The 21,125-nt window shown below is 42.5% G+C and overlaps 1 protein-coding gene across 2 annotated transcripts in view; it reads left to right on the forward strand.

Moving 5' to 3' along the window:
• Positions 1–21,125, forward strand: part of SCRN1 (secernin 1) — a 55,969-nt gene that overhangs the window by 18,501 nt on the left and 16,343 nt on the right. For both annotated transcript variants that reach the window (XM_054020053.1, XM_054020054.1), the window contains 3 exons: positions 10,605–10,786; positions 16,721–16,923; positions 20,430–20,624. In XM_054020053.1, the coding sequence (XP_053876028.1) occupies positions 10,605–10,786; positions 16,721–16,923; positions 20,430–20,624 (580 nt within the window). The remainder of the gene's footprint in view (positions 1–10,604; positions 10,787–16,720; positions 16,924–20,429; positions 20,625–21,125) is intronic.

Here is a 21,125-nt window from a genome sequence, read left to right on the forward strand (position 1 = left end):
CAAACATCAAAAGGAATGAGTTGGTCAGTGCTGCTCTTATCTGTCCCAGTTAATGCATGTCTAATTTAAAGGTGCAGCAAACCTCTAGCATTTACATGCCCTGTATTAAACTACTGAACTTTGGGTCTGCGGAAACCCTCTTTTCCTAAAGGACCAGATGCTGTTAATTGCAGTGGTGCATGGAAATGCTGCAATAAATCTGTGTTGGTTCGTAGAACATAACACTGGTACTGTAGCATTCCTGACAAATTCTTTATTGCTGAATCAGTTTTGGCATCTGGCACCCGTTGAGAATTCTCCCTGACTGCAGTGCCTCAGTGCACTTTGTGGTATTTTGTTTATTTGCAAATTGTTATACTAATGTTTATTTAGTATTTCCAATGCCTGAAATTCCCTGACAGAACCAAGTGTGTAATTCTACTATGAATTGCAAGTAAATAGTTCAGTTCTTTCCACCCTCTAAAGTTTGCCTTTGACTAAACTGCAATCCTGTCATCATTGGTCTTTTCAAGTGGAAGAGCTAAGAACAATACAGCTAGGGATGTTAAGATGCATGTACAAAATCTTCCATGTGTTACTGATTGCTGCTTGAAATCTGAATGTAGGAACAATATACAGTATTGGTCTTTTGCTCCAATGTATTGCTGCTTGAAATCTGAATGTAGGAACAATATACAGTATTGGTCTTTTGCTCCAATGTTTATATATATATATATATATATATATATATATATATATATATATATATATAGTGCTAAGCCTACTAGAAGGTAGAGTTTTTACCAAGTTATGCTACTTGCCTTATAGCAGAAGTGAGCAAACCACAAACTACTATGAGCCCTACAGTATTCGCATAGAGTTATCCAAAAATGAAAGTGTGCACCTGGGTAGTTGGAGTGATCTCTTCTACCTGTATCCCAGAATCTATAGGTTTTCTAAAACATCCCATCACCACTGTCTTCGTCGACCAAGGACAAATTCTGACTTGGCCACTATGAAATACTAGCTTGGCTGGCAGTGCTAGGAATCAGACTCCTGCTGACCAAGTACAATAGGAACAGCACAATAGTTGCTTTTCATTAATATAAGAGAATCTCTTGTGCTTGTCTTCATTCCCCCATCTTATTGGAAAGCTTTGTACTATATTTAGATCTGTCATCAATTTTTTTCCTTTATGCTAGAAGTGAAACAGAAGAACCAGGCTGCCTGATTCTCCTTAGTGTGGGTGGTGGTGGTGTGGGGGGGAATTGCATGCAAAGTCTCTTGTGCTTTCTTGTACCTTGCTGCCCCATTTTCCCCCTGAACTCTTCCTGTTTCAAGCAGCAGCAGCGAGAACTAAGGGCAGTGCTATGAGCACACATGCAGCTTTTTGTCGTTCTAGGCTGAATTTTTAGAAGTATTTAAGTGATCATGGCTACAATTCTAAAATTAAAAATGCTAGTTACAAAAATGAGACTTTATGTTGCTATCACTTGTAGGATGCATGCCTCAGATTTGAGTAAAAGGATAGCGTGCTGCAGTTAAAATTTTAGCTAGATGTATTCATCAGATTCAGTGATCAGCATTTGTAGTGACTTATGTGCCAGTTTTCTATGAATGGTGCATACAATGAGAGTAAGGCCAACCGCATTCAAAAATCATGAGGCAGCTCCACCACGGCTCAGCACCCTCTTCCCCCAAATCACAATTAGCTTCAATCGTGGTTTTTTTTTTTAAAGTTATTTGCGTTCTGGTTTCTGAGGCTGTAGAGTTCACGTTGTTAAGCTTTAACCAAGAGGACCAGAAATGTGCTCTGTTTTAAAATGGAAGCTGAGGTTCTCACAAGCACATGGCTCCAGGAGCTGGGGCTTTAAGAGAAAACACCAAATATTCCAAGAGATGGCAACAGTGACTGGGGGAGAGGCCACACACCCAGGCTAGTATGGAGAACCAGAAGGGAAAGTATATGGGAATAAGTTCCTGCAATGCTGCTCCTGTCATGAAGTTGGCATTTTTAGAGCAGCCAGCATGACTAGAAACCCAGCTTTCTTTCTTCCTGCCCATCTCACCCCATTTTTCTATTACTGTTACCTTCTTCCCACTAATACAGGGGAAGAAAAGCTAATTCAGGCCATTTTAAGAACACCCTCTTCTTTTTGTGTGTTCTAGACTGAAAAAATTAATCGCACGATTGAAAAAATTAATATTTTGGATGGTTTTTACATCTTCAAATGTATTGATTTCAATTACAACACAAAATACAAAGTGTACAGTGCTCACTTTATATTTATTTTTAATTACAAATATTTGCACTGTAAAAAAACAAAAGAAATAGTATTTTTCAATTCACCTAATACAAGTACTGTAGTGCAAACTCTTTATCATGAAAGTTGAACTTACAAATATAGAATTATGTACAAAAAACTGCATTCAAAAATAAAACAATATACAATTTTAGATCCTGCAAATCCACTTATTCCTGTAGTTTTACATTGTTTTGTTTTTGAATGCAGTTATGTAACAACAACAAAAAATCTACATTTGTAAGTTGTATTTTCATGACAAAGAGATTGCACTACAGTACTTGTATGAGGTGAATTGAAAAATACTATTTCTTTTGTTTATATTTTTACAGTGCAACTATTTGATTTCAGTTACAATACAGAATACAATATATATGAAAATGTAGAAAAACATCCAAACTATTTAATAAATTGCAATTGGTATTCTATTGTTTAACAATGCGATTAAAATTGCGATTAATTGCGATTATTTTTTAATTGTGATTAATTTTTTGAGTTAATCACATGAGTTAACTGCAACTAATCGACAGCCCTAGTTGAAATCCAAGCAAATTATGCAAGCACAAAAGTTATTTTAACTTGGATTAAAATATAGAAGCTGAAATTGCACAGAATTTCTGTGTAAAAATACAGACTGTCTTCAATGCATGTAAACAATTCAGAGAATATGAAAAAAAATCGGTATAGAATGAAGTGGCAGCATTTTATTGGTTTGCTACTTTACTAGCTCCCACTGTGCTCAATGAATTCTCTGTTATGGAATGAGACCTTTTCAGAATTGAGAGATTAAAACAGAGATGCCTCCAGGTGTTTTCACAGCTCAGCAGATGCATTTCTTGTAGAATGTACTGCATCCTTGCAACAAGAGTGGAAGGAATGTGCTTTAACTGCTACTACTATGTGAACGTGACAATGAATTGCCTCAATGAGCAGCAATCGGTCTTGTTTCCAGTGGTTTTTATTTTCCATACATCCTCAGATTTGGGAGGGAACCCCAGGCATTTTTGACTTACGGGGTGGGGTGTAAGTGTATGTAATCAGAACATGATGCTTTTGTGGAAAAGGAAAAAGTTTAAAACTCCCTAGACCTGGCTCTCTCCATCTACCTCTCTCTAAGTGCTCTCATCCTCTCCCCAAGAAAATCAAAGCCCCCAGTAAATTAAACACGATGAATGCCTAAATATAGAAGTTATGATCATCCAGTCAGGGAACAAAAATAATACCATGTCACTTAGGTGACCAGTGTAGTTAATTGTGAATTAATATTGAATATGTGTAGCAAACAGTTCATGAGCATTCTATAGCCTGCACTGTTTGCACAAAATATTTAAATACAAAACACATTTGTAGAAATCCTGATCTGTTGCCACACAGCTCGAACAAAAGGGCCAAGTTTAAATATAAGTTAGCCCAGCTGTAATTCTGTCCTGATGGACACCACTCCCTTGTATGTTAACCCAAGTTGTGTACTTAACAAGAATAGAATATGCTCATAGTAGTATGGAACGTCATACCTTCTTAGTGTCTGAAAGAAGATGCTGCAGTCCAGTAAATGGGAGTTTTTTTTTTTTATCCCTACAAAAGCCATTTAGCAGTTGAGATAGAGAAGGGCTTATCTAAACGAAGACTTCATGGCAGGCTGGTGTGTGAGTAACTTTAAAGCAAAAGTACATCAAAGTGCACTATGGAACTGTTAGTGCTCCAAATGAACACTAATGTGAACTTGCCATGCACTCCCAGCTTGCTACAAACTAAGTGTTTGTTTAGACAAGCTCTAACTTTACGTTGGTATCTTCAGTATTCAAGATATTTCCTTTCCTAAGTATAGGGAAATACAAGGGAATGCTGCAGATGGTGAGGTGACTGCATCTATTTGTGCAAGGCAAAAATCAAAGCTTCACGTTGGCAACCATGCCCATGACTTCCCTCTTCCATACAACTATTGACACGTTAGCAGTGAAGGTTTCCCCCTTTGATCCCTGTGACTGGGGTCCTAGTGGGGAGCCAGTTGTGGTCACTCAATTAGGATGAACTGCAAAGAATGGGGCAGACAATGCCCATAAAACTGGTGGATATTCCAATACTTAGATTTACCAAGCCAGCATAAAACAGCTTCTTTATTATCTCACTGGTTACTCAGAAGTCCAAACAACACAGTTCCCTTAAATTGATCCAGCCTCAGGCCTCCATCAAGGTATCTAAGTCAAATATGATGATTTCTGAAAATCTCATTTCATCATATAAAAGAAAAAGTTGTACCAATCCCAAAGGATTGTATACATTACCTCCCAGAAAAACAATGAGGAGTCTGGTGGCACCTCCCAAGTTATTGAATATTCCAGATCTTACCCAAATACACACTACAGCCAATTCTTATTAACTAAACTAAAATTTATTAAAAAAACGAGAGAGAGAGAGTATGGTTAAAAGATCAGTATACATACAGACGTTAGTTCAATTCATTGAGGTTCAGATTCATAGCAGAGCTTTGTAGTTGTTTCAGAAATAGTTCATAGGTTATAGACCAATGTCCAAATCTCATATTCAGGGTGTACCAGCATAACTGGGACCTCAGTCTTGTGACTCAAACTTCCTCTGATGAAGCCTAAGCAGATCTGAGATGACAGAATCAGGACCCAATGATCTTTTATACAATTTCATGTCTTTTGACAAGTTGGAATTTCCTCGGGAAACAAAAGGTAATTAGTTAATTCTTTTGCGTAGAGACTGTCCGGTTTGGCCAATGTACATGGCAGAGGGGCATTGCTGGCACATGATGGCATATATCACATTGGTAGATGTGCAGGTGAACGAGCTCCTGATGATATGGCTGATGTGATTAGGTCCTATGATGATGTCACTTGAATAGATATGTGGACAGAGTTGGCATCGGGGTTTGTTACAAGGATAGGTTCCTGGGTTAGTGGTTTTGTTCAGTGATGTGTGGTTGCTGGTGAGTATTTGCTTTAGGTTGGGGGGTTGTCTGTAAGCGAGGACAGGTCTGTCTCCCAAGATCTGTGAGAGTAAAGGATCATCTTTCAGGATAGGTTGTAGATCTCTGATGATGCGCTGGAGAGGTTTTAGTTGGGGGCTGAAGGTGACAGCTAGTGGTGTTCTGTTATTTTCTTTGTTGGGCCTGTCTTGTAGGAGGTGACTTCTGGGTACTCGTCTGGCTCTGTCAATCTGTTTTTTCACTTCAGCAGGTGGGTATTGTAGTTTTAAGAATGCTTGATAGAGATCTTGTAGGTGCTTGTCTCTATCCGAGGGATTGGAGCAAATGCGGTTATATCTTAGAGCTTGGCTGTAGACAATGGATCGTGTGGTGTGTCCTGGATGGAAGCTGGAGGCATGTAGGTAAGTGTAGCGGTCAGTAGGTTTCTGGTATAGGGTGGTATTTATGTGAGCATCGCTTATTAGCACAGTAGTGTCCAGGAAATGGACCGCTTGTGTGGATTGATCTAGGCTGAGGTTGATGGTGGGATGGAAATTATTGAAATCATGGTGAAATTCCTCAAGGGCTTCTTTTCCATGGGTCCAGATGATGAAGATGTCATCAATGTAGCGCAAGTAGAGTAGGGGCGTTAGGGGACGAGAGCTAAGGAAGCGTTGTTCTAAGTCAGCCATAAAAATGTTGGCATATTGTGGGGCCATGCGGGTACCCATAGCAGTGCCGCTGACTTGAAGGTATATATTGTCCCCAAATGTGAAATAGTTGTGGGTGAGGACAAAATCACAAAGTTCAGCCACCAGGTTAGCTGTGACATTATCAAGAATACTGTTCCTGATAGCTTGTAGTCCATCTTTGTGTGGAATATTGGTGTAGAGGGCTTCTACGTCCATAGTGGCCAGGATGGTGTTTTCTGGAAGATCACCGATGGATTGTAGTTTCCTCAGGAAGTCAGTGGTGTCTCGAAGATAGCTGGGAGTGCTGATAGCGTAGGGTCTGAGGAGAGAGTCTACATAACCAGACAAGCCTGATGTTAGGGTGCCAATGCCTGAGATGATGGGGCGTCCAGGGTATCCAGGTTTATGGATCTTGGGTAGCAAATGGAATACCCCTGGTCGGGGTTCTAGGCATGTGTCTGTACAGATTTGTTCCTGTGCTTTGTCAGGGAGTTTTTTTAGCAGATGGTGTAGTTTCTTTAGGTAATCCTCAGTGGGATCAGAGGATAATGGCCTGTAGAATGTGGTGTTAGAGAGTTGTCTAGCAGCCTCCTGGTCATATTCCAATTTATTCATGATGACGACAGCACCTCCTTTGTCAGCCTTTTTGATTATGATGTCAGGGTTGTTTCTGAGGCTGTAGATGGCGTAGATGCATCCGAAGAAGTGGGCTGTAGTCCACGAAAGCTTATGCTCTAATACATTTGTTAGTTTCTAAGGTGCCACAAGTACTCCTGTTCTTCTTTTTGCGGATACAGACTAACACGGCTGCTACTCTGAAAAGGTAATTAGGATGACTTTGAAGGAGGTCCATCACCAGTACTTAGCTATACAAATTAACATAAGGCCATTTGCTTGTTCCTCCACCATTCACAGTACATTTCAAAGAGATGAATACCGAGATATCCCATATTTACAATTCATTTAAATGATAGGATGTTCTTTTGGCCTCTGAATGATCAGAATACAGCATAGACAGGGATTGTTGATTACATTGTGACCCTACTCATATGTATATATATACACAAAAACACAAACATTATTTCTCCACCTGTCTTCAGGGTTATTTATTTTGCAGGATGTTTAACCCTTTCTAGCCATGCGTCACAATCCCACAGATTGTTATAGTTCTGAGACAACCTGTGGCCCATGAAGCTGGAAGGAATAAAACTAGAGAATCTGAGGCAGGAACAATTAATACAGGAACCTATACAACTGTGAAAAGGGATGCAAGGGGAGCCTCTCTCTCCTTTGTCAGAGGCTGCAGAGTCACGCCCTGCAGTACTTCTGCAGACTGTAGTTTTCTAAACCCAGGCAGCCTCCACATAACTTCAAAGCACGGCATCTCCTGCTTTAAGAAGTTTTTATTTTACAGAGGAAATCATCTCCCTGTCTTCATAGGCCTCCAAGAAAAACAAGATGAGAGCAGGACCAGAAACTTAACTCAATGCTTAACTCCCAACAGGTTAGTCCATTTGCACAACTAGTAGTTGTGGAAGCATTGAGAATAGTCAGAGTCACTGCATGTGACTGATCCAGGCTCTTCCTGGTTGGTGAGAGTAGAGAATGCCTGGGACCTCTACTAACAATGTCACACTTCTGATGAGGGAATCTACCAGTCATCCTAAAACATATAATTGGCCAACCAGTACAAAAAGAAGAAATTTCTCAAAGGCAGAGACCTAAAGCTACCACCCAGCGTCTAATCTTTATTTTCTAAACAAGTTAATTGAGAAGCTAGCAAGAAAACCCTGTAACACCACCTTTTGATTGGCAGTAACTTGCCTTGTCCACACTGGCATCGTCATGTAGAGTACAGGCACTACATGTGTAGCTACATGCCACAGTGAAAGGCAGGCTGTGTCCACTGTGACGTGTAGTTACATGTGGCAGTGAAAGGCTCAGGCAGGCAGAGGTAGCAGGGAAGGATTCCGGCAGTGAGACTTTCCCTGCTGTCTCCCCACCGCAGAGCCCTTCCCTGCTGCTGGAGTCTTTCATTGCAATGGAGAAAGCAGGACACTACATTGCTTAAAAATAGCACTGTAGACACTGAAGGCATTGCATGGGCATGTAGAGAGTTGTGTGGGGTACATACCCTAGGCATGTAGGGCATTATACTTGCTTAAGGCATGCCTCACTATCTATATTGCTATTTATACCCATGCTAACTGGGTATGCAAGTGTCTGTACACTACATGCCGCTGTACCCTCAGACTTCAGAACATGGTACAGAGACAATACGTGTTGCTATGGTGAATGACCTTTTTCCCCATAAATGGGGGAAATATATCAGTACTCCTCCTGCTGGAGGCTGCTGCAACACTTAATATAGCTGATGACCAGTCACCTCTCTCCAGCAGGATGACCTCCCAGGATGACCTTACACAGGAATGTTGACCAGTAAGGGGAGACTTATGAATACAGAAGACAAGGTTTTCACGAGAGTAGGATCTAGACTGTGGAATGTATTTAGGGTTTTCCCGGACATGTCCGGCTTTTTGGGCTCCAAATCCCCGTCCGGGGGGAAAGCCCCAAAAGCCGGACATGTCCGGGAAAATCGGGACATGCCGGCCGGCGGTGCGGGTGCTCGGGGATCGGGCCGGGGGCTCGGGCCGGGCCCGCGGTGCGGTGCCTGGCCGGGGGCTCCGGGGCTGGGCGCTCGGGGGCTCCGGCGGGGCCGGGTCGGGTCGGCTGGGCCGGGGCCTCCGGCGGGGCCGGGTCGGGTCGGCCGGGCCGGGGCCTCCGGCGGGGCCGGGTTGGGTCGGGTCGGCCGGGCCGGGGCCTCCGGCGGGGTCGGGTTGGGTCGGGTCGGCCGGGCCGGGGCCTCCGGCGGGGCCGGGTCGGGTCGGCCGGGCCGGGGCCTCCGGCGGGGCCGGTCGGGTCGGCCGGGCCGGAGCCTCCGGCGGGGCCGGGTCGGGTCGGGTTGGCCGGGCTGGAGCCTCCGGCGGGGCCGGTCGGGTCGGGTTGGCTGGGCTGGAGCCTCCGGCGGGGTCGGTCGGGTCGGGTTGGCCGGGCCGGGGTCTCCGACGGGGCCGGTCGGGTTGGCTGGGCCGGAGCCTCCGGCGGGGCCGGGTCGGGTCGGGTCGGCCGGGCTGGAGCCTCCGGCGGGGCCGGGTCGGGTCGGGTCGGCCGGGCCGGGGCCTCCGGCGGGGTCGGGTCGGGTCGGCCGGGCCGGGGCCTCCGGCAGGGCCGGGTCAGGTCGGGTCGGCCGGGCCGGGGCCTCCGGCGGGGCCGGGTCGGGTCGGGTCGGCCGGGCCGGGGCCTCCGGCGGGGCCGGGGCCGGTCGGGTCGGCAGGGGGATCGGGGGCGCCAGCCGGGCCGGGGACTCGGGGGCCGGGCCGGTGGTGCCAGGCCGGGCCGGGGCCGGCACCCCAGGGCCGGGGACAGCCTGGACCGCGCCTCCTCCCCCCACACTCCCCCTTACCTGCTTCAGGCTTCCCGCGACTGAAATGTTCGCGGGAAGCAGGGGAGGGGGCGGAGACTTTGGGGAGGGGGCGGAGTTGGGGCGGGGCTGGGGGCGGGGCCGGGCCCCCGTGGAGTGTCCTCCTTTGGGAGGCACAAAATATGGTAACCCTAATGTATTCCTGAAAAAAAATGTGACCACAGTACTAATTGCATTCAAAACTAAAATATAAACATTTCTTCACCTTCATTTCCCCTCACTTTTTTATTTCCTGTTGACTTTTTATTAAAAGACCTTCCTCCCTCCCCCCCATATGTGCAAATAACCTAACAATAAATCAGGCTTTTTCTTCTACAGTTTGGGAAGACCATTTCTATCTTTAAATGCTAGGGAGATGTTCAAACTACAGAGTAAAATAAATTGCGTTTGTAAAGGAAAACTGATGGATTATTCTCTTGCTTAGCTTTTCAAAGATGCACTCTTGGTTTTTTTCCCCCTCTTCTTGTCTGAACATATCCATAGACTTCTGATTTGTAATTTTAAATGGTCCACTGCAAAAACTTAAATTCAGGCAAATCAGTCTAGACGTTACTTTTCTGTGACCACTACCATTGTGTTCTGATAAACTCTTACAGTCTTTATTTCTCCCACATATACACAACCAGCAAATTTAAATGGATATGTTTGGTATTTTCTCTGGAGGTCCGTTAGCTTGTTCTGTTTTGTTGCAGTAATGGAGTAAATGTTTCATAAGGCACCTAATGTTGTATCCAGGTGAAGGTCCAGATTAGCCATGACTATATGCATTCCATCTTTATAAACAGTATTACTACCTACAAAATGTGGTTTGTATCCCTTATGTTTTGACAGGTATGGTATCTGTATTGCTGCTGTATGAGTTCTGTCTCCAGCTCAGCTGGTCTCTCATGATAAGTATAATCTTTTGGCGGTTTGGTACTATCAACGTGGAATATAAAAATGTTTCACCCTTTCTATAATGTGAAGATTAGTTGTGTTTTTTTCCCAAGTGACATACAAATTGTGTGATAATTGTAATAGCCCTTCTCTCGCTCCCCCACCCCGATTTTTTGTGAAGCCTAGAACTACCATGTGTTTTAGAATTTGTGGGTATGGAAATGTAATCTACTAAAATCTCCTTGACTAGATTTCAGTATATAAGAAAATAATGTACTCTAGTGGAGCAAGATAATGGCTAGCTTTCAGTTTCGTTCAGCATTCTCTCTCCCCCAATGCAGTGTACATACATTGCAATTGATCAAGTGCCGAAGACTCATGCTATTATGCTAAGCAGACCTGCTTGGCTTTGGGGGGCAGAAATGGGAGCCAATGAATATGGAGTCTGCATCGCTAATGAAGCCATCACCACCAGAGAGCCAGCTTCTGAAACTGAAGCCCTGCTGGGAATGGATCTTGTCAGGTGGGTGGTTAATGGCTAGACTATGGATCTATTAAAGGCTGCAAGATGGTTGTATTGTATCAGGATATTGTGGTATTAGCAACAATGGCACAATATATCAATGAAGTAGACACTAAGATTGGGATTTAAAACTGTATAGGCTATAGACACCACCTATAGATACGCTATTTATACAGGGCCCTGAACATGATCAAGTTAACATTTTGCAACATTTGGAATATATCAAACTAGCAAATATTGCCACTTCAACCTAGTTTGCATTCATTAAAATCAGCACCATGTCTGCCTACCATACAGAACAGAAGTGATAGATTGTCAGAATAAGGAAAGCTGTAGTAAGGAAGAAGTGATTAACTCACAGCTCTGTATTGCCCATCGTTTTCTTCTTTAAAGCATCCTACTCTGACCGAGAAAGCTTACTCCTACGCATAAACACCCTAGAATAAGTAAGTTACTGTAGCCCCACTTCAGCACATGCATTCCAATGTAAACCCTTTGCCCTTCTGTTGAATGCTGACAAACAAACTTCTGAAAGTTCATTCACTCCAGGCTGGCTGCCTGAAAGGCTTGCTCTGCATTGTAAGTCTGAAGCTGCACATTGAGCAGCAGTGAGGAGAATCATAAAAACAAAACCAAGCAGGAGGAAGAAAGAAAATGGCACAAATGAGCTAATAGAAAACCTGAACTGCTTCTAGCAAGGGAGCAAATGGACTGCCACAAATGTAGGTAATGGTCAGAATAAAATGATTGTATCCTGTTGTTTAGCAAAGATTCTCTTTTTAATGGCATGTCCTATGGCTGGTTGATACTATCAAACTTATATTTGTCCCACAGGCTACTAGGTTTTTAACAAGCGACAGTTTGGATAAATTTCAGAGTAGCAGCCGTGTTAGTCTGTATCCGCAAAAAGAACAGGAGTACTTGTGGCACCTTAGAGACTAACAAATTTATTAGAGCATAAGCTTTCGTGGGCTGTATTCTAATAAATTTGCTGTAGTCCACGAAAGCTTATGCTCTAATAAATTTGTTAGTTTGGATAAAGAGTTCTATGTGTAGTAAGTGTGAATCATGGCAGGTCAGAAGTCTAGTTTAGCAGTTAAGTACATATGCCATTTAGTAACACTGGATCCACAGCAATATATGAGTAGATGCCAACCTAAGGAGAAACCAGTAGTGGTTGGGCATCACCCACTGTCTGAACAATTGATTCGGTGAAGGAGAGGACAAAGATCAAAGCCAACAATAGCTTGGACCAAGGAGAACTAGAGATCACTATAAACGGCTAGCGTGCTGTTGAAATTCCTCTTTTTAGTTGTGAAAACTTCTAGAATACTGGATAATGACATTAAAATTCTCTTTTGGGTGATATCCAGAATACGGAGATCCAGCAAGTACAGAATCAATGTCTGTAGGCCATGTGGACACCATCGGTACTGACAGCACCACTTTTCAGCCATTTGCAGACCATGCCAGTCGCATGACTTGAGATTAATTGGGAGGGCAATCCATTGAGACATTCAAAGTATAATTACGGCTTGATCTACACTTAAAAAGTTGATTGGGGGTAATGAGAGCCACACCCCTGAAAGCTGTAGGTATGCTCACCTAATGCCCAATGTAGATGCAGTTATGTCAATGGAAAAATGCTTCCATCGACCCAGCTTCTGTTGTTCAGGGAAGTGGTGACAGGAAAACCCTCTTCCATTGGTGCAGGCTGGTTTACACTATGGTATTATGTCAGCATAGCTATAGTGACGTTACTATGCTGGTATCGTCCCCGTAGTGTTGATATACCCTAGGAAACATGATCTTTTCTGCCCTAATTTTCCCTTCCCCCCCACTTTCAAGTTCTATGTTGGCAGTAAGTCTTAGCTCTAGGCTTTTCAAACTTGGTATACGTTTTGCTTTTGTTTCGGAAAACAAGCTTCCTTCCTTGGAAATTGTTTCTAAACTTTACAGCTGGCATAAGAGTATTCAGACCAATAAGACTGCTCAGGCACTTCAGCCAAAATCCTACCATCTGAGCCAGACATGAAGAGACCATGTGAGACTGAGCCCTTCTGAGGGGCCTACACCATCATCCTCCTGGCTTAGATTGTACCCCAACTCCTTAGGGATACTTCATGCAGAAAGTAAGAAGCCTGCCTGGCATTTCTCTGGAATTCTGTCACTGGCAAGTTAGGAATTCAGATCCAGCAAACATGGACCAGGACTCTAAAAATGTGTGTGGGTGCTGTTAAGCATACATAGAAAACCCCAACAACATTGCAAAAAACAAACACATTTCATTCTAAACTTGAAGTGTCACCATTGCTTCCTTCCTTACAATTCTAACAGTTCATTCTGAAGAGTCCTAGGCACCACAATCAGAAGGCTTTATTTTTATCTGTGGACATGAGATGAAATGATGCATAAATAAAGTGCTGGGGCACCTTATGAAGGTTTAACACATCTGTCTGAAAAGAGCTTTGGGGTTACCAGACATTTCTATTTCCTAAATGTCATCATTTGTTCAATAGCTGCCTATTTTCGACTTTTCCCAAAACTAATTTGGCTAAGTTGACGTTACTCTTAACTGAAGATGCTTTTCTTTAAAGTAGCAGTATTGGTTCAAATGTCTATTTATTTAAAACTCATTCACATTTTAGTAGTTTGTGTGAAAGTCTGAATCTACAGTTAGGAGTTGAAGTTGAAGAGCTAAGAATTTCAGGTTAACAACATTGCAATTTTGCTGTGACTGCCTTGTTGGAGGGCATGTCACTGAGCTTCTTTGTTAACGAAGAATTCCGGTCTGGGGATAGAATGGATTTAAAGCCCCCACCCCCACTAGTAGCCTCAGAGGATTGATTTTTACTCAAGAGCTTGGTGTTAAAGGCTTAAGGAAGCGGAAAGTTATGGGGATCAGCAGATCTTTAGACAGAAGTTATGTTGGATTTTTTCATCTCCACTACAGGTCCGCTGTAGGTCAGACCTCCTAAACAGGTTGCTTGTTTTATTCTCTGCTCCCAATAATTTACAGGCGGCCTCAGGAGTGCTCATCTGTTTGAAACAAGTGAATGAATTGTTTCCCCCGAAGAGGAGTGGGGACAAAGACAGATTGTAGAATCTGATTTTGTGGCCCATCAGAGCCAGCCTTGTACACTCAAGACGCTGTGCGGACACAGCAGCTCTGAGGTTGTCCTATTTTCCTCAGTATCTTCAAGCCACCGCTCTAAAAACATATCCTCACACCAACAGGAGCAGAGCCGGCAGCAATTCAGTGCTATTTCTCTTCCTCTCCCACTGCCTCCTCCACACCAGACTTCTGATCTTGACTCCAGCAGCCTGGGCCCCAGAGATCTGATGCCCAACTTTGTGTGTCATTTATGTGCTCATCTTTTCTAGAAACATAAGTGTGTAGAGGATTAAGATGTTCAGTCAGCTTTAGTGGAAATCAGGCTTCCAGATCCTTTAGCTGGGGAGCTAGACTCTGCCCATTTTGGGAAGAAGAAAATTACCAGGGAAACCAACTTCCATCTGTAATCAGGTTTTGTTTGATCAGATTTTAGTTTCACAATATGCCTTCCCCAGTCCTTTAATTATATCATAATCCTTTTGGCTGAGTCTCTGAGGCAAAAATAAAGGTGTGAAATGACTATTGTGCCAAATGCAGTGACTGTTTGACCAGCAAAAAATATGCCTGTTATGCAAAGATATCTGCCAGTGCATTGGGTTTTCCACTGTTAGTAGCAGGAAATCTAATTGATTCATTGGGGTATCATACTCCCGTGTGTCTCAGGGGAAAAAATTTTGAAACAAACTTTTACGCAAAAATTAAAATTGTTTAATGGTATTTGAAATCCCATGACAGTAACAAAGCTCTGCCCTTGAAATGCATGACCATCCACAACATCAATGCAAAAGAAAGTTAGTGTTTGCATTCCCAGTAACGGAGTACATGCTGCTGGTTGGCCAGTGGCCAATACCCATCAGCTGCACCCTTCTATCTAATTGCACATTCAGGATGAGGTCCTGGGACATCTGCCAACTGTCTGAATATTAGGTCTTGTCTGATTTTTAAGTCAGGCATCCTGGCTTTGAGAGGGAGTGACTGGGATTGCACATACAGCGGTTGGAGATGTGGCACTGCTTGAGCAGGAAGATGGCAAAGCTGAAGGATGAGAGAATGATTGTCAGAGGAAGCCCATACAGCCATGAGACTTTCTCCAGAGATGTTCAGCAGCCTGCGAGTGGAAGCAAATATTGGAGTGAGCACACCCTTGGGCTAGGCTTGCTTCCACTGAGTGCTCAGACCCATCTCTGCGATAAAGATTCTTAGCCTTTGCTCACCTTCTACATTTAGCTGGAAACAGTGTGAAGTGAGATCATTTTACAATAAAACCAAGCTTCTCCGTTCTTTGCTTCCCCAAACTTCTTGTTGTGGAATGTCAAGGTTTGTTTGAGAATCTGATGGGGAGGCCTTGGCTATGCCACAGGCTTGAAGTGCAAACGTGGGTAAGTGATTTAAAGCTGCATTTTCAAAAGGCGCACTCCTTTAGATGCCCTGCTTCAGACACCCAGGGCTGTATTTTGAGACTGACTTCAGTCAGTGTGGGCGGTTCACAGCTCTGAAGATAAAAAAAAGCTCTGTCAAATTTTGTTCCCAACTTTAGAGAAAAGAATCTCAAAAATTTGGATCTTAACCGCTGCCTTGGTTATCCCACCTGTCAGCAGGGCTTAGATTGGATAGGACTAAGACATAATTCATTTTTGTAAAGGGTTTTGATTCTCTAGAAGGCGGATGTAAATACAGACTTTCATTTTTATTACTACAGTAAGTTTTTAATATGGGAGGTTAATGTAACTGACAATAAGGAATGTACAGTATGGTATGCCAGAGTTAAGATATCAATGAAATCATATTTGTGGGTGTTGATATTTCTAAAGAGCTTGTACTTAGCTGATGGCAGAAATAGATTAAAAGATTAAATAAATAGAAACCTCTAATCTGTTGCCTAGACAGCAGTTAAGTAGAGCTGAGTAGCTGTTAGCTAATTTCCTAACTAGGATGGTTTCATTTTGAATATAAATACTTCAGATCAATATGCTAAACCCCATTGATTTTACTATTCTGATTCGTTTTCTAAAACCAGTAGTTAAGTTTACTTGTTAGGATTTGCAAATTTACTTTTACACTCCTTTCAAGCCAGTCACATTCAGCTTTGGTAAGTACCCTGCATTTTAGTACTTCCAAACAGCATTTAAGAAGTTAACACAATAGAGTTGCCCACAGACACTCAAAGATGCCTTTGTCTACAGTATTAAACAGTCACTGAAGGCTGATGTGCAATTAATTTTCTATGGAGGGTATGATGGATAGTAAGTGTGGGAGTACAGGAAGAGAAGAGTGATAAAGATAAGGTCACATTGACTATTCATTCTCTCATCCTTCTGTAATATCTATTCCAAATTATCTGGTGTTTTGTACACAGCAAGAAGTGTACAGATCTGCTACTTTATAACTGTCTTGGAAAATTCTATTTACCAGTCAAATTCACTCCCCCTGAAGAGGGTAAATAGAATCTTGCAGGCTGTCTTAAGACACAGTCCCTGTTACACTTAGTACTTGTGTTAATTGTAGCAATTGTTGTAGACTTGTGGATGGAGAAACCAGTTTAGATAATATGAAAACATCATTATAAAGTTCTGGGCCTAGTATTTCTAGTGAACCTTTAAAGCAGAAATTGCTGATGTCTGACCAATAACTTCTGAATGCACTTCTCCCGTTAGATACTTTAGAAATGATTCCATCTGACATCAGTAAAACTGTAGCTCATACTATAGGATCCTATTCCAAGGTTTTTGTTTAAAACAAATGAGTCACTGCAGCACATCACTGGACTTTTCACTGTTACTTAAATTGTATTGGATTTTTTTTTTTTTTTTTTTTGTAAGGCTTGGCCTAGAAAGAGGCGCAACAGCTAAAGAGGCCTTAGATGTAATAGTTTCTTTGTTGGAAGAGCATGGACAAGGTGGAAATTATTATGAAGATGGGAGCTCCTCCCATGCTTTCCAAAGTGCATTTCTGATTGTGGACAGAGCAGAAGCCTGGGTATTGGAGACTGTTGGGAAATATTGGGCAGCAGAAAAAATCACAGGTGAGTTTTAACTGGTGGCAAACTGGTTATCATAAGAAGGCTGCATAACATCTCTTCAAAGCTTGTTTTATTTATTCCCTTTCATTTAGGGTAAAGATATCAAGGGGTTATGAAGAGGTCTAATTGGAAAAGTCTAAATGGCTTGGATGTATCAAATCAGTCAAACAATGAAAAGCTGCATGATGTTGGTAGCAGCCTAGCTTCAGTCTAACCCATTAAATGTCCTTCTTTTGTGTGGACAGATTGTCCTTCTGCAGTTATGCTATTTCTCCAGGCAAGGCTTGAAAGTTTACCAGACCCCTATGGGACAGAGGAATAATTTTTCTAGCCAGACATAGATACTAGAGACTGATGGAGGGGACTGTCCAGCAGTAATGCCCTGATGAGATACCCCAGTTCCTGGGAAGTAAGATACTGTTCCTGGACCCTGTTTATATTGACCCGTCTGGCTGATGTTAAGTGTTCTCATCTCTTATTTGAACCTCCTGGTTGCTGCAATTAGTGTGTCTGCGACTCTACCCTTCACCCGCCTTCTAAGTCATCCTTCCCACTAAATAGAATCAGAGGACTGGAAGGGACCTTGAGAGGTCATGTAGTCCAATTCCCTGCACTCATGGCAGGACTAAGTATTATCTAGAACACCCCGACAGGTGTTTGTCTAACCTGCTCTTTAAAATCTCCAATGATGGAAATTCCACAGCCTCCCTAGGGAATTTATTCCAGTGCTTAACTACCCTGACAGTTAGGAAGTTTTTCCTAATGTCCAACCTAAACCTCCCTTGCTGCAATTTAAACCCATTGCTTCTTCTCCTATCCTCAGAGTTTAAGAACAATAATTTTTCCTCCCTCCTCCTTGTAACAACCCTGCAATAACTCCATTGCCTACATCAGCTGCTGCTCGTAGCTTTTCCCAGGCAGAAGCATGAAGTTATTCTTGTTTGTTTTCACTTCTGCTCTTCCAGATCCTATTAGTACCAGTGAAACTGACCAGTTTTCACACTCCTACCGCTTGCAAAAGCTACCAGCAGCAGGAGAAAGAATGGAGGAGGAGCCTCTCTGCAGGTCTAGGAATGCGGCACTGCATTGTTTTACATTTATTTCCCATAGGAGGTTCTCTTTGCAACCGTAATAGCTATTCTTGAGCTTTTCAGAGTAAAGCTTTACTACAAAAGTCACAGGCACTGGTATGCTACACTAAGCAGGGAAGTTCGCTATTTACCAGTGCTTTATAGGACACTGGGTTTTTCAAACCTTGTCCCTAGAATCATTTGGTATATTGGGTCTTCTACATAATTTTGTTACACAGAACTTTTTTCCTTAAATGAAATTGCTTGATGAACTCTACTTGTGATGAAGAATACTTTAATTATAAAGCTATCCAGGAAATAGACGTTTGTAAATGAATAATACTCATGCAATTGTCCTGTTGCTGATCTGAATATAGCACTGACTTGAGTAATTCTGTCAATTTGAATCTACTGGAAAGAACAAAATTTAAATGTTTAATTGTTGTAATATTTAAAGGGGTGCTAATGGGTTTTTTTGCTTTGCTTGATAATAACGTATTCCAGTTGGTCAAATCAAAATTATTCCAATCTTACAGTCTCCTGAAAATGAACAGCTAAGAGATTAATGCCCTTTCATGGTACAATTTAAGTTTGAATGTGTGAAGCAGAACATACTGAAACCTTTCAGCCTGCCACTAACCCTTGATTTCTGTAGTTGGTTTGTAGGCAGTAATGCGTATAGCAGCTTTTAACTTTGATTAGTAATCACTATTTCAAATTTTATTCAGTGGACATTAGAAAGGCAACTCTGATTCTATAACAATAGCTGTTAATGATGCTATTAAAGTAAAAATTTCATAAATCACTTTAGCCTGCCTATTAAAAATAAGTCTGCTACCTTCACTGTCAAGTTTTGTTTGGATAATGAGTATAGTTTAAACAATTATTCCCATTACTCATATGATGTGTTTACTGTATCCTCTGGTGAGTATCTGCAGTAGCAATCATTAGTCATGCTGTCTGATGTGTATGGATATAAACAATTCAGGCAGAATTTTTTTTTGGAAAAAAAGTCATACAATAGACAAACACATTGAAGGCTTATTATTTTCAATCCATATTATTGTCTTAACACCTAGAGAACCATGTTTTAAAAACAAGTCTTGTGCTCACAAAGACACTACATTAAATTTTTACAGAAGGATTTATAATTCAATATTGCATTTTAAATATTGAACATTAAAAAAAAACACTTTAAACAAGTGTGACGGAGCAGGGAGCAGGGCAGATTTGACCTGGGAATGTTGCAGGGGGGTTGCAGTGGGGATGTGGGACTTCCCTTGAAGGAAGCTACCTGAGCTGTAACCTGAGCCAGGAACGGGGGTGGGGAGAATTAACACCTTCTGCCCGGGAGACTGGACAAAGGAGAGGAGCAGCGGGAGGGGCTTGGAGTTTAGTTTCGGTTGGGGCTGGGTGGTGCAACGCAGGGAACCCCAAGCTGGGGTCTAAGCTCCCTGAACCTCCCAGAGGGACCTAATTGAGGGGGTCTGGTCGTACCTACACGCTCTGCTTGAGACGGTGTTCCTGTCCTTAAATAAACCTTCTGCTTTACTGGCTGGTTGAGAGTCGCAGTGAATCTCGGGAAGAGGGGTGCAGGGCCCTAACTCCCCCACACTCCGCAACAACAAGTATTCCTATTTGATTGGAAACCAGATTATGAGTTATTCCACATGAGCTCTTCTTCTGCTGGTCTTTCAAATGATGCCCATTTTCGAACAAGAAACTTAAAATCGCCGGTTATAATTAGGTGACAGTTTCTGGGATAGAAAGTTATTTAGCAAATGTGTATAATGCTGTGTTGAATAGTGGGATTAACTTTTTCTTCAAATAACACGTAATGCCGCACAGATCAACTCTGGGCTGAAGTACTATTGTGTCAATTCCTTTGGGTTGATTGTAATCATGTTGGATGAGCTAGTTAATGTGGTCTCGGGCAAAGGGTCAAGATCACTTCCAAACAAGTTTTTGAAAGTGAAGTGTCATAACTTAGCTTCTGGAAATCTAAGAGCCTGATTCTCTACTGCTTTGCACCTTGTAGAATCTCTTCCACTGTGCAGAGGTGGTTGAAAATCATAGCATTCTGATACGGTAGCATTGTGCAATCATGTGGTGCAGGGATAAGTATCTAAACATGACACAAGATGCACTGGAGAATCAGGCTCTGAAACTCGAAGTGATGAGTAAATCCTGTGCCTGTGTAATTAGGGGACTATCACAAAGAAATGTCTAGATTGGTCAATGGCTTAGTTTGCTAATAAAATATTTTGCTCCTCTATCTGCTTCTAGCTACATTGTAGTAATGATATGCATCCGAAGAAGTGGGCTGTAGTCCACGAAAGCTTATGCTCTAATAAATTTGTTAGTCTCTAAGGTGCCACAAGTACTCCTGTTCTTCTTATTGTAGTAATGGTATATTGTGATCTGTGGCTCTTTCCATAGAGGGAGTAAAGTGCATTTGCAACCAGCTTTCATTAACCACAAAAATTGATGTTGAGCATCCTGAGCTTAGGAGTTATGCAGAGACTCAAGGCTGGTGGACTGGAGATACAGAATTCAATTTTTCAGAAGTGTTTTCTCTAGCTGAGGACCATTTAGGCTGCTGTTCAGGCCAGGAGAGCCTAGCAAAACAAGAAGGTAAGTAGAAAGGCTTTTTCCTTACTGATTTTTCTTGCCACTTAATTCCCACTTTTCTCAACTAGACGTTCGGCCATAGTCTTAAGTTGGTACAAGGAGAGCACTTTCACATGGAAGGAAAATCCATAGAACAAATTGCCTCGAGCAAAACTCCTGCATGAAGTCTTAACGCCTCAGCCTAAATTTAGAATAAGGCTATTTATCAAATCACACAGACTAGGATGATGGAGTGTAAAGCTCTAAATTTTGTGGGTTCTTTTAGTCTTTTCATTGTAGGTTTGATACATGGGAATAAGAGTCATATCATACCGGTGCACCCCTGTTCTCCTAGCATGAAGAGATGACTTACCTTAGTAGAAAACGATGAGGGGGCATTGTGTTTTTCCAGAAGGAGGTTCGTATCAGTCCTATTGTGAGGTGGGGAAGAGGCATTATCTAGCTGCCCCCCCCCCCCCCCTCCACTCCCTCTTTTCAGGCCAAACTGGATGTTTTTATTACCAG

This window comes from Malaclemys terrapin, chromosome 2 (genome assembly GCF_027887155.1).
Source record: "Malaclemys terrapin pileata isolate rMalTer1 chromosome 2, rMalTer1.hap1, whole genome shotgun sequence".
Taxonomy (NCBI): Eukaryota; Metazoa; Chordata; order Testudines; family Emydidae; genus Malaclemys; species Malaclemys terrapin.